Source organism: Nicotiana attenuata, chromosome 1 (assembly GCF_001879085.1).
Source record: "Nicotiana attenuata strain UT chromosome 1, NIATTr2, whole genome shotgun sequence".
Taxonomy (NCBI): Eukaryota; Viridiplantae; Streptophyta; class Magnoliopsida; order Solanales; family Solanaceae; genus Nicotiana; species Nicotiana attenuata.
The window spans coordinates 21,906,724-21,920,241 of NC_031989.1; the positions used below are offsets into that span (position 1 = coordinate 21,906,724).

The window sequence follows — 13,518 nt, forward strand, 5'->3', positions numbered from 1 at the left end:
AGAAACTACAACGGACAAGCATTTGCTTTCAACAGTTTTTCATCAAGACAATTACTATCTCTTCCATTTGTTTCTTCTCTAAATATGTATGGTAAAAAATGTTTTGTTACTCTATTGGACATGGAATAATCCTCAAACAGAAGATTGTAGTGATTGCTACTGAGAAATTGTTTCATATTGGTGAAGTCTAAATTTGGTTCCGTCCAGTTGATTATCTTTGTCTTTGACAGTTTTTGTTAGTTATATATAATGATGCACAATAGAAGAATGCATCTGGTGTATCTTATTATGTTCGGTTGCTTTAGGGAATACATGGGTTGGGAGGAAGAATGGGAACAAGAATGATTGATCATCAGCCTTTGATATTTGACCATGCAGCTCAGTTCTTCACGGTGACCAACCCGAAATTTGCCGAGCTAGTAGATGACTGGTTGAAGAGGGGTTTGGTTCGTGAATGGCAAGGTACAATTGGTGAGCTTGAAGTTGGTGGGCATTTTGTTCCATTTCCTTCTTCTCCTCCCAAGTATATAGGGGTCAATGGAATGCGCCCACTTGCGGATTCATTACTATCTCAGGTGCACCACCTTTTGTGTTATACTAAATATCTTTCTTCACATAATGCATCCATTCAACTAAGCCAAACATTCCCTTCAGTTCTGTTTGTTGAGAATGCATGCTTTGTATGATTAATGGAAGGAGAAATAATGTACTTATTCTTTTGGGTGCTATTTCCTCTCAATGTTATAAAAGTTTGATGTGTTTGGGCAGACTTCTTTGGTCAATGTGGTGCGCCCTTGTTGGGTAAGTACACTTGAACCATTTAACGGGACGTGGCACTTTAGTGAGAAGGAAAAGCCTTGTGGGCAGTTTGATGCAATTGTCATTGCACATAATGGTAATTATTTTCAGTTTTCTAGTGGTTTTGCCTTTTGGATAGTCTTTTACTTTGCAAGAATTAGCAAATTTTTAATATGCTAAATCAAACCCTCATTTAGTCTATCTCTTTCATTTCTTCTGTCTAAGAGCACAATAGTGAAGTGGTGGTGAAAGACAAAATGCTCCTATTTCCTGCCCTATATTTCATTTCAAAGAGCCTTCCCTCCTCATTGCTATGGCTAGGAGTTGTTGAAGTAAACCAATTTGTTCTCTTCCACAATTAAATTATTTTATTTCTTATCACTATATTATGTGTGTTTTCGGGTTTTCAACTTATATGTAATAGAAAAACCTTTGTTTTCCATAAAATTGTCTCCCTGTTTTTTTTGGTGATCAAGTAAATTAGTCTTCCTGTTTCATTGAAAATACATGATATGAGGTTTTACTCATATTGTGTCAGAGGAATGCATATGTCATCATGATGTCGTAATCAATGAGGAGTGGAAGCATTCTTAGATTGTTTCCATTATACAATAAAAAGTAGAAGTATAGATATCTTAAAAGGTCTGTGTGTAAGTGTAATTGGTGACAAGATCTTGCAACATTTTGTGCATGCCATTTGAGGAGTAGATTGAACCAGTTTCAAAGAGACAAAATGAGAAAATTTCCTTTCGTTTTTTCTTTGGGGGGTGGCGGGGGGGGGGGGGTGGGGGGGGGAGCTAAGGTTATTACAAATAAACTATAAGAGGAAATATCTTGCAAGTTAGAGTATAAGTGTATGCATAAAGAAAACATATGTGAATAACAATTTATGCTAGTTTGGAGAAGAGAAGTTGGCCCTCATGGAATTTGTGAAAATGTGTATTTACTAGTATAAAATAATTATTAGGATTTGAAGAAAAACATTTTAATGTTAAAAAGTTGAACTGAGCCGATCAGTATTTAATTGGAACAAAAGAAGAAAAAGCCTCGAAACAACAAAGCTTTACTGAACTTCTTGATTCAATTTGATACTAATATTCGTGTACAAAAACATATATAGCGCTCTCCCAAAAGATAAGACAATTATTGACATGGAAAAAAACGAGGATCATGGACCATTAAGCAGTTTCAAGACTAGACCAAGACCAAAATGATATATCAATTAAATGATGACTAATCTAGAACCTCCAAAATTTGACCCTAAGGCAAAATTAAGAACAGCACCTATCCACTTCCTTTTCCTTTTACATTTTCCTTATTTTATATAAGCAAATACGAGATGAGTTTTGATGTTTAATTCGCCTTGGGGGCAGGCCAATTCTAAGTCCATTGAAAGGAAATAAAAAAGCATTGGAGAAAATATAATTCCATGGAATTAGTTGAGATGCATGCAAGCTGGTCCGAATACCACGGTTATCAAAAAAATAAAAATCTAGTAGACTATATATGGAGGTGGAGGGTGCGTGACCTCTGCCAATGCATCCTGCTATTGGTCTGGTCCTGCATCTTTTGATGATTTCTTCGTCTTTATTTGTAAGTTCTGCTGTTTCTTGGAATTTTTTGTTATGCATTCAGTCCACTAGAGAAAGCACAGTTGCTTGTACCTTCTGCATAATTGTGATTTCTCTTTGGCTACAAATGTATTTTGTTTTACATGTCACCAGGAAAATGTGCAAATAGATTGCTCGCATCATCAGGCTTACCTCTCATTGCAAGACAAATGAAGGTATGGGCAAATATTAGCTGGGCTTCTCAAATCAATGCATATGTAACTTAATTCTCTTCTTCTTTCCTGTTTTATTATTTCAATTAATGATTTTGTTTTTGATAATCTTTCTCAGAGACTTGAACTCAGTCCTATATGGGCTCTTCTTGCTGCATTTGAGGATCCTCTGCCTACTGCTGTAAATGCAGAGTCCCTTCCCTTTGAAGGAGCTTTTGTAAAAGGGGTTGAATCTGTCTCTTGGATGGCAAACAACACTAAGAAACTCTTAGGTAGAGATAGTGGTCCACAATGTTGGACATTTTTCAGCACTGCAACCTTTGGAAAGCAGAACAAAGTCCCTCAGGTCTCTCTTTTGCGACAAATACTTTGAGCTCAAACTATAAATATCTCTAACGGCTTTGTCGTTTGACATTTCACTTTAGCCATAAAATAATGGTGAACTGGGGTAGTTGGTATAGTTGGCAAAATTGGATTTAGTGAGTTATTCATTGATTGAAAGGGACCAGGTAACAGAGTGAAGGTTTTGCATATGCATAGAAAAACCGGCTAATGAGAGTGTTTTAATATTTTTTTCCAACATGCTTAGATCTAACTCTCAACAAACAGTACTATATAGAGGATCATGGGTTAAGAATTAACCATATTTGAAAATCATATTAAAAGCCATTCCATTTGTGATTTGACACACTTTGAAATTGACCAGGATAGGCTAGCTTTGTCTGGCAGTTGACTGTTACTGAACCGCGATTAATAATCTGTTTCTGAAGAAACAAAATGTTGACATGTAAATAAGGGACTATTAATCAAGGTCAGCAAGATATCATATCCTTGTCATAGCAAAACGTCAGCAATCATTCCCATGGTTATGGATGTTACCTGGGTTGGCCAAAGTCCAACGAAATTCCAACAATAAATTTTATGTAGAAATGAAAAATGAATCTAGTTCATCTTTTTCTTTTTTGATCCATCTTGAAATCACCAGTATAGGTCCTAATTGTGCAAGTTAACCTATAAAATCAGTTAGTTTTTCCTCATCATTTACATAATCCAATTTACACTAAAAAGAAACAAAATGTGCTTTGGATTTGATTTCAAAGAGTATTCTTTTCAGCACTAAATCTCCGTTATCACCTCATAAGCTCCAACTCTCTTTAACTAGTCGGTATGCTCTTCTTTCCTTAAGGAATTTCCTCCCTAGATTGACTGGTGTGATGGCTGATCAATGGTTAATTCAGTTGGACTGGCCTGCCTATAAATCATGCTTATTAAATTTGACCCTCAGCAGCTGTACTTGTTTGAAGTTTTGAAGTGTTTCCAATCCTTAAGCTCGTTATGGATTCCTGGTTCTGAGCCATTTTTTAGGGGATGGTTAAATTTTTGTGATTTGTCATAAATTGCTATCTCAGCAACCACATAAAAATTACCTGGACACTGTGGTTGCTGAGGGAACTTTTGAGGCGAAGAATGTATAGATTATTTATGGTGTGTGTGTATGTTGTGTGTGTGTGTGTATTTGTGCACGTACACATTTCACATGTGTAGTGGCGCCATAGGACATATTCATTAATAATCAAATTTTCTTTATCAGGAAAGTATTCCAGCTGCGACGGCAGAGAGAGTGAAGGAAGCTATGCTTGAGGGTGTTGAGAAGGCTCTAGGACTGTCAAAAAGTTCACTCCAAAGGCCATTTTATACCAGATTACAACTATGGTATGAAGATATGTTGACTTATCTAGTCAGAATGTATGCATATTGTCTCAAATGCTTAGTGCATAATGAGAAACTGAAATGAAGCCTATCACATTAGTATTCGTTACTATGGCATAAAAATACGGCACCACTAGCAATTCAAATTAATTCTTATTCGTGACTCATTTAGCACTTCTCACTTTCTTCTAACTGGATCAATGGAATTGAATTTCTGTGACACGCACCAACACTTCAATTATATTACCCTCTCTGAAATGGCAAAATTCTATCTCTTCTCCTACATGTTTTTTGTCTATAATTTTTGGGTGATACTTGATAAAGACTTCTCATCACTGTTATTTATCATAAATTTTCAAATATAATTTCAACGAGGTTATTGGTCCTTCAAATTCACATCTTTTCCATTTCAGTCTAATGCATTCTAATCAACAATTAGTAAACAATTAAGTATAAGTTGGGAGTGGAGTGTGATTAATAGGTGCCTCTCTTCTGAAGCTGAAATTAGCAATGAATGTATATCACTGCATTATAGTTCATGAAGAATGTTGGATATTTTGGAGTTGAAGCTGTTCTCACAAAGAAAACACAAGTTCTGGACAATACTGAAGGTGTTTTATCATAAATGTTGTGCAACCTAGTTGTTCCTGTGATAGGGTGAAAATTAGATTTGAACAGTTGAAGTTGGAGATTCGGCTACAGTTGTTGTCCAAGAAGATGACGTGGTGCTATGCTGAGAAAATGTCTCTATATTCTAAGATCTGTATGTTCTGCTTTGCTGTAGAAATTGAATGCGCCAATCCCGTTAATGCCACTATTCTCTTTCAGTGTTGTCAAAGGCGCGCTTAAGCCTTCTGTGTCACATCAAGGCTCTAAGGCATACTTTTCCTTGCCGAAGAGTGTAATCCTGAAAAGACGACACTAAATAACTGATATTTCATTTTACCACAATTATTTTTCAATTTTTTGTCTGTATATGTGTTATTCATGCTTATAATTATTGATCTTCGACTATATATATATATATATTTACTTTTTCTCCTGTTGCGCCTTTTTTTCATTAAACCCACACTTTATTTGCGCTTTGCGCTTAAAGCCCCAACATACCTTAGAGCTTTTTTGCGCTTTTCGCCTTTGATAACATTGTTCTCTTTTCCTTTTCAGGGTTTTTCTGCTTAGCTTTTTACCAAATCTATTTCAAAAGAAATTCTTTCCTGCTATCCATTAGTCATATTAAATTGGTTTATTTTTCTTTTTTTTGCAGGGGTGCAGCTCTTCCAACCAACACCCCTGGAATTCCATGCATCTTTGATCCTCATGGAAGAGCTGGTATATGTGGTGATTGGCTGCTTGGCTCAAGCTTAGAATCTGCAGCTATAAGTGGCATTGCTCTTGCTGATCATGTAATCCTCAAAAACTTCTGTGTTCTTACTGTCTTTTCCTTCGTATTGACTTACTCTAACTATGATAAAATCGAGATCAGGGTAATATTTTTTTCTTGTTTGCTTCTTTTACGGGGTATTCATCCCATTGATGACCGTGATTTTTTTCTTTTGGTTCAAAATAAATTTTTTATTCAACCAAGCGATACTGACGTGCAAATGACCGTGAAATTTACTATGATGTTTAAAGCTGAAAGGTTATTCCCAAGCTTGTTATATATTTTCGAATGCTGACCGTAGGGCCTTCCTGCAGATTGCAGATTACTTCCAACAAGGTGGACCTTGCTCAGATGAGTTTGCTGTTGGTTTGCACGATGAGTACAAGCCACTTGAAGGACATGATATAGGGCAGTTCCCAGGACTGGAATCTGTTGATCAAACCGGAAAGGCCCCAGCTTTGACACTCACTACATGAATTAATCCTGTAATGAAGTTTTTTGTAAGTTCTTAAGCATTTGTTACATGTAATTCGTGTTTAGTGTCTTTTCACTGTGAACATGTATTATGCTTTCAACAAACATTTGATTAGAAGGGCAGCCCGATGCACAAAGCATCCCGCATTCATGCATGGTCCGGGGAAGGGCTGCACTCATAGGGGTGTGATATAGACAGCCTACCCTAATACAAGCATTAGTGGCTGCAGACCTAAAGGTCACACGGTGACAATGTTACCGTTGCTTCAACAAACATTTGATTCTTTTTCTTTTTTGCTCCGAAGGATGATGATTAGTTGGTAAAGCTAGTGAACAAATTAAGACTCACTACAGAACAACCATTCTGCAACGTCAGTGACAGACTTGAGCTTGAATCATTTTTGCTAGCAGCTCATGAGAAGGTAGCAAATCTTCTGCATACTGGTAGCCTTCAGAAAGATAACTTTTAGAATTTCCAATTGGTGACGACCGTATTCTGCTTTCAGGTTCCAACTCAATACCAGAAATCGAGCCCGAGTAGGATATTCCACCTTCATCTTTTTGTTCAAGAGAAAAGCACTCAGAAGTCAACTACTGATGTCATTTGAATCTCAGTTGGTGAGCAAGTTTATTAAAACCTTGAACTACGGTTCTACAATTTAAAAGAGAAATTTTTGTAGCTTGAATATGCAGTGTGTTGTATATGTACGAGAATTATGAGTACATATAGACGGTTCAGTAGGGCGCCGAGAAGATGATAACTGGCAAGTAGGTAGTTTTTCCGTAGGAAATTGTTCTTGATAATTCTGTGTTTTGGTCAGAATAAGGTCTGCCATTGTTGTGAAGTTTGTGAATGAAAATAGAGTGTTGTTATACTCGAGTCAGACGCTGAAAGTATCATTTCTTGTAAAAGGAATACTTGAAATAACACGAGAATCCAGAATTACATCAAGCAAAGAGAGGTACTTTTGTGTTGTTGGTTACAACTTGCAACAGTGAACATCAAACTAACAAGATCTTCTGCTTTAGTCAAAGTGATCGTTAGCATTATTTTTTAAGAATGAAAAACCGTACTGTAGTACAATTAACTGGTGCATTAGTGTCGTTTAAAATAATACTTGCATTACGAGGATTTATTGTAAATCAAGTATCATCTATTGCGACCAAGTTGGAAGAAGTAAAGAAGAATATTTCCCTCCACTAGTCTTTCAGAGAAAATATTTGGTTGAATGTACTCACTATTATCGAGGCATAACAAAGTCAAGAGATATTGCTTCATTTCAAAACAAAACACAATGGCTCCTATTCCAAAAAAAAAAAAAAAACTAACTACACCCGGTTCAAATAAAATCCTTGAAAAAGAACCGTGGTTTAAAGAAAATGTCTGATATAAGCTAGAGAGGAGATGGTTATTGTTCAATATTAGCAAGGAATGAAGTGACATTACCAATCAAGTGGCATCCATCCATGTAAACCTTTTCAGAATAGAGATACAAACATCAACCATAATTGTATGTCATAAAGCTGAAACCTACTATGTATTGACACAACTTGACAAGACGTGCAAGGCGCCCCGCAGCCTTCCAACGGGAAAGACTTCAACATAAAAGTAAATTTCCGTTCCTCCTGTTCCCGCGGCAGACGTATGCTCGGCTGAAGCTGGATTTAGAAAGGATCAGCAGCGGTGGGCCGGGGCTCTGCGCTCTTTCTTTCTGTGTGGGACGATACCGGGGAGAGAAGGGAATGCGTCGAGGCGGCGAACAAGACAACTACATTTTGGCTTTTCCCTCCATGAGATGAGCCCAGTGCATTAAACCGATAATCACTAAGTAAAATCTTGACTCACACATACCGCGGTGTATTGTTGTCAACTCACATAGTCGCACCTATCAACAACAAGACGACTACTCCCTGCATGCCACCAAAGGGCGCTAAAAGTGACGTTTAGACGAACCATGTCATAATTTTCGACGAGCACGAAATGGTTGGTCCTTCCACAAACAAGTAGCACCTCGTTGAGTGGCTTCTTCACCCGCTATGCTGGCTGAATTGAGTGAGAGCTTATCATTTGATTTATCTTACATACATTCTTAAATATAAGTATGTTATTATCTCTAAGATTCTTATTCCTCTTTTGCCCCTCATGTTCCGCAATTCCATCCAAATGAAAAAAAATATATTTGGAATTAGCGTCGTTTAAGATATTGATACACAAACCATTTAATAGCATAAATTATAAAGGTTATTAGAATAAATTGCTCTTTTAATCTCTCGTCAAATTACTTTTTATCTCAGCAGGCATTTTAAATCATTTATTGGAGTACAAATATATTTGAAAATAGATAATTTTGTCTTTTTGGTTTTCTAAAACACTTAGTGGGCGTTTGGACGTAAGAACTGTAAAATTTCAAAACAGGGTGAAAATTTTCAAGTAAAAATTGTATTTGAAATTTAGAGTTGTGTTGGACATGAATATAATTTTGGGTTGTTTTTGAAGTTTTTTGAGTGAAAATTTTGAAAACAGCTTTTTAAAGTTTTTCAAATTCTCAAAAATTTCCAAAATGCATTGAAAATTTTATAAACAAACGCCGATTTTAGATCAAATTGTTTTGACTAAAGTAACTTAATTTGGAGAGGCAGTACAAAAACTAGAGAAAGAAAAGGACCAATGCCCATAGTCAATGAGTGCTGTAATTAATAAATATTACACCAACACACAAAAAAATTGTAAACCCAAATCCCAATATAATCCCTCCTCCTTGTGACATCCCTCATCCCCCCCTCTCCTTACTTCCCCTGTTTCTCCATCTACATAGTTCTTCACAAACTCCTCAAAATTTCCACAATCCATTTTCACTTTCTTGATCCACAATTCTCAAAATGAGAATCAGAAAACCCACACCCAATTCATCTTCTTCACCTTCCTCTTCATCCCTTTCTTCATCATCTTCTTCTTCCTCATACAGCTTTTCCTCATTAACCAACAATTCTTTAGCTTCATCTACAGATTCATCTTCCTCAGCACCTTCAACTTCAACTTGTACTACTACCAGATGTCAAGGCCTTGATCTGCTTGTTAAGGCAATTCATTTAGTCACTGCTGGCTCTGTTGTGGGTGTTCCTTACATTCAGAAAAGAGTCATTACTAGGAGGAGAAGAAGAATTTTCAGCTTTGATAGTCTTTTTATAGCTGAGATCAAATGTAAAGGCAGTGAATTGCCTAAAAGGCAACAAAGGAAGCAGAGATTGAAAAGTGTTCCTACTAAGTATCAAGATTCTGTGCTGATTCAGTCATCTAAGCCTAAACCCAAAAGCAAAAGACTTCAGAGATCTGCTAATAAGATTTGTGAGCAATTGGGGTCTTGAAAAAAATGGTCTTTTTTAATTTTGATTCTCTTCTTCTTTCAAGATCTTAGATGATCTTTTCTCTTAGAGGTAGTAATTTGCTGCTATATGTTTTTGATATTTTTTGGGGGTATGGGTAATTTTTTGTGTTTCTGGAATTTTTAATATGTTATTAAGTGTATTGAATTTTGGATCAATGAATAGATGGAGAAAAATGAAAATTTTTGGGTATCAGATTCTGATCTGACTTGTGGATCCCTTAGATTTCTTGGTAGCTACTGAAATTTTATACTGTATTAGATTTTGGATTCATAAAATTGGTTTAGTGTTTCAAAGCTGAGATTTTGAAAGATTTTCTTGAATGTTGTTGTATGGTTTTAAGGAACTTTGTAAATGCTAAAGCATTAACTAATTCCATTGCTCATTTCAACTGAAAAAGTTCACAATTGACTTGGTCTGTTCTGTGTAGAGGAGAATGGAGATTGGAGATATTGATCTTATTAGTAGTGAGCAAGTTCATATTTGTGAGCTCATTTCTATGTGGTATAATTCTTGATTTTCTATTCTTGATTCTCACAAAATTGCAGTAATTTGATCCTTTATTCTGATTCATTTGGATGGATTTAGGGTGATGCAGCTTGTCACTCTTTGCTTATTTATGGCTTGCTTAGTTTACTTTTTCGCCTTCATTGATCTTGGATAATGAAGATTTATAATGGCAGATTTTGTTTCTAATAGGTAAACTAAGTGAATTAGTGTAGCATTATGGTTAATTGATTATATATCTTTTCAAATTTGATTCACGTGTGATATGGGGAAGTCCAAGCTGATGTTCAATTCCTAGTAGACTCTGGTATTTGGATTTCTAAAGCTTTACATTCTGAGTTTCTGGCAATGGAACATTTGCTTTTTGCTCAATGTAAAGAGTGTCATTTCTGTTCATACATTATTGGTTGCATTTCCTGGCTTGTTGTTGTTGATATTTACCTGTTTCTGTTCTTCCTCTTGAGTCGAAGGTCTTTTGTAAACAGTAAAGTCTGCGTACACATTAGTCAGACTCCACTTGTGGGATTTCACTGGGTTGTCGTTGTTGTTGTAAAGAGTGTCATTTCTATACTTTCAAATATATTGAAGGAGCTTGAGATGGAATAGGTTTGAGGAGTGAGTCATGCCTGAACCAGCTGCTCCTGGCAAATCAGTCACGCCTCTACCACTAAGCACTTGTCTTTATTATAACGATAGTGTCTGGGGAGCTTGCATGCAATTCGACTATTTCATCGCCTACTATCTCCTACTAATCAAGGTAACTCGTATGCATTAATATTTATGATTTTTTTAAATATTTGCTCTGAATTGAGTCCCCGGTATCCATGATCTTTATCCCACCTCATTGACCGTTGGGTCGGACTTTGGGTGCCCTCAATTGCCTTCTTTTTTCTTGGCAAGCACTTTGTTAAAATGAACAGATTTTATATAAGCTGGTGCTGATCCAGCCAGATGGATTGGCATACATCAAATGGAATGCGAGTCAATTGAGTAATGCCGATACTTATACTGGTGGAGATAGCATGCACCGATGAATAACTAAATCAACATACGAACAAGCTGACACAGACACCACTGCAACTAAAAGAATGACTTAATTGAGTTAATGGCTACCCAAGAAGAATTTTTTTGTAATAGCATACATCCCATCCTTGATGGTAGAGATCAAACCAAAAAAATTAAACTTTTATAATGGGCAACAACATATAGACGCTTGAATGAATTTGCACCTTTGAATATTTTTTGAGTATGTTTAATCTCCTTATTAAAACCTTAAATTACTATGCCATTACTCTCAGGAATGATGATACTGGTAAGAACTTCCATATTTTGCATAATGTTGAGCCATCTAGTTCACAACATACTCAACTGTAGCATCTGTAACTGTAAGCAGTTGTGCTTTGGGCCTCTCTGGTTCTCTCTTTGGGCCTTTGCCAGTGGAGCCCATATTGAGGGAAGGGCTTGAAATTGTCCAAGTGGTCAATGGTGCAACTCTTTAGGATCTTTACGCAAATAGGTGGCCAAATTTACCGTTTACTTCTTTTAGCCATATACATTAAGTATATACGATTATACACATATAAGGGCTTTTACTTTTAGCCGGCGCCAGAAACTATTTACATTTGGTAGCCGAAAAGGTATATAAAATTTGTATAATTTTTGTATATAACATACAAAATAAAATATTATATATATATATATATATATTTTGAGAGCGGCTATATTGTGTTATTTTCCTCACATAAAATATTTTGAGAGCGGCTATATATATATATATATATATATATATATATATATATATATATATATATATTTTCAGCTATTATTTTGAGAGCGGCTATACTGTGTTATTTTCCTCACATATAATATATAAATTATGTATATATAATACCTACACCAGCTATTTTTAGGGTGGGCGCTTACTTGAGTTAATTGGTTAGTCCATATTTAGGCTCAAAATGGCTTTCAAAATTTCTAAGCTTCACGAGCAAAGTACATAATTTCCAGTGATGGTTCGGCTTTGATTTTTATTACAAAGACTCTCCGGAAAAATAAAATTTTGTAAGTTTCCAAAAGAAAGACAATGCAAATAGGTATCGTGTTTCTTTTTGTCGGGACTGATTTTTTCATCTCTTATATTGAACACCTAATCGATTTAATTTCCATCCTTTTTTTTAATAACTTATACTATTTGTAATTGGTGTTTATGTACAAAAGAAATCAATTTTTCCCCCCCAACTATAACATGTTAGTTTAATGGAACTGACTAATCTTAAGTACCTTTTTGACAATTACTGCTTAGAGAGTTGTTAAAATCGACCTATTTACTTCAAATAGGATTACTGAGATACACCTGTATACGGCGAACCCGATTTTGTCCTTCGATGGAGAAAAAGATACCACGTCAAAAGGCTAGGACATCGAGTCCGGGATCGAGGTTTCTTTCCAAGATCGAGGTCAGAAAGGAGCATGCTTCGAACTCATGCTGGTATAAGGCAATAACGGAAAATGCGAGATATCCGCAACGGACCAGAGATCGCGGCGCGAATCTCGGAACGGATCGGTCTATAGCGGTTAATTAGTTGTTAATATGATTTCCTACTATAGTTAGAAGTGTACTTTATTCAGGACTCCCTTACTATATAAAGGGGGATCCCACTCATTTGTAACGATCATTTTGTTCACTGATAAGAAGATATATGATCATTACTTTGTTGTTGTTTCACTTATTGTTCACCAGAATTGCTTTGTAATTTGCTATTCCTATTATCACACCTCAAGACTATCATAGGTCGAGGTCGAGATTTGGCTTGCATACTGGTTTGATTGACTTTATCCTCTAATTTATCTATTTAATTCCTTGTTCATCATATTGGTATTGGATTGAATCATATATCCTTAACACCACAATATAAGTTTAATTGTTACTCGAATTTTAGGGATAAACAGTTTGACGCCCACCGTGGGGCTAAGGATAATAGTGATGTTTCAGTGCTGATTCTGTAACACACGTTATTTCACACTTGTTCTTGTCAAAGTATTTTTGCTCTCAGGTTAAAACATGTCAAACTCATAAAACGCACCCGTACATGGTGATGATGGTCTCGGATTTCACCGGGAAAACGATAATGTAATTGCTCCAGGAGCCGGGGAACCACCGGCTAATCTCGGAGGAGCACCGCTTGCCGATCCAGTCGATATCAGTTCACACGTTGCTCTAAATGCGGACCTAGCCGCGGGTAAGGCTTACAATGGTTCAAATAGATGGTTAATTCGAACAAATGGGTAAGGCTTGTAATGTGGTTGCCAAAGAAACAGGATTACAGGCTCAAAGGGGTTAACTACGATACATAATAATTAGGCGGGTAAAATATACATATCTGGCTCAACAAAGAAATGCCTATATCACTTCCTAGACTGAATAAAACTACTATTTCACTTTGCAAACACACGGGGTAAGTTCTAGGCATCAAATGCAATG

General features: G+C 36.2%; 1 protein-coding gene across 1 annotated transcript; it reads left to right on the top strand.

The window, feature by feature from the left end:
* On the top strand, positions 286–7,103 carry LOC109214855 (renalase). The gene is made up of 9 exons (XM_019378845.1): positions 286–575; positions 769–895; positions 2,523–2,584; positions 2,700–2,927; positions 4,173–4,294; positions 5,556–5,694; positions 5,987–6,172; positions 6,452–6,568; positions 6,653–7,103. Exons 1-7 carry the CDS (start codon positions 330–332, stop codon positions 6,146–6,148), a joined length of 1,086 nt encoding a protein of 361 aa, XP_019234390.1. The 5' UTR covers positions 286–329; the 3' UTR covers positions 6,149–6,172; positions 6,452–6,568; positions 6,653–7,103.

Bases quoted from the DNA above. Each gene is read 5' to 3' on its own strand.
- LOC109214855 (XM_019378845.1), top strand. From the start codon at position 330: ATGGGAACAAGAATGATTGATCATCAGCCTTTGATATTTGACCATGCA. The intron at 896-2,522 runs GTAATTATTTTC...ACATGTCACCAG, and splicing joins AATTGTCATTGCACATAATG to GAAAATGTGCAAATAGATTG. The intron at 2,928-4,172 runs GTCTCTCTTTTG...TTTCTTTATCAG, and splicing joins AGCAGAACAAAGTCCCTCAG to GAAAGTATTCCAGCTGCGAC.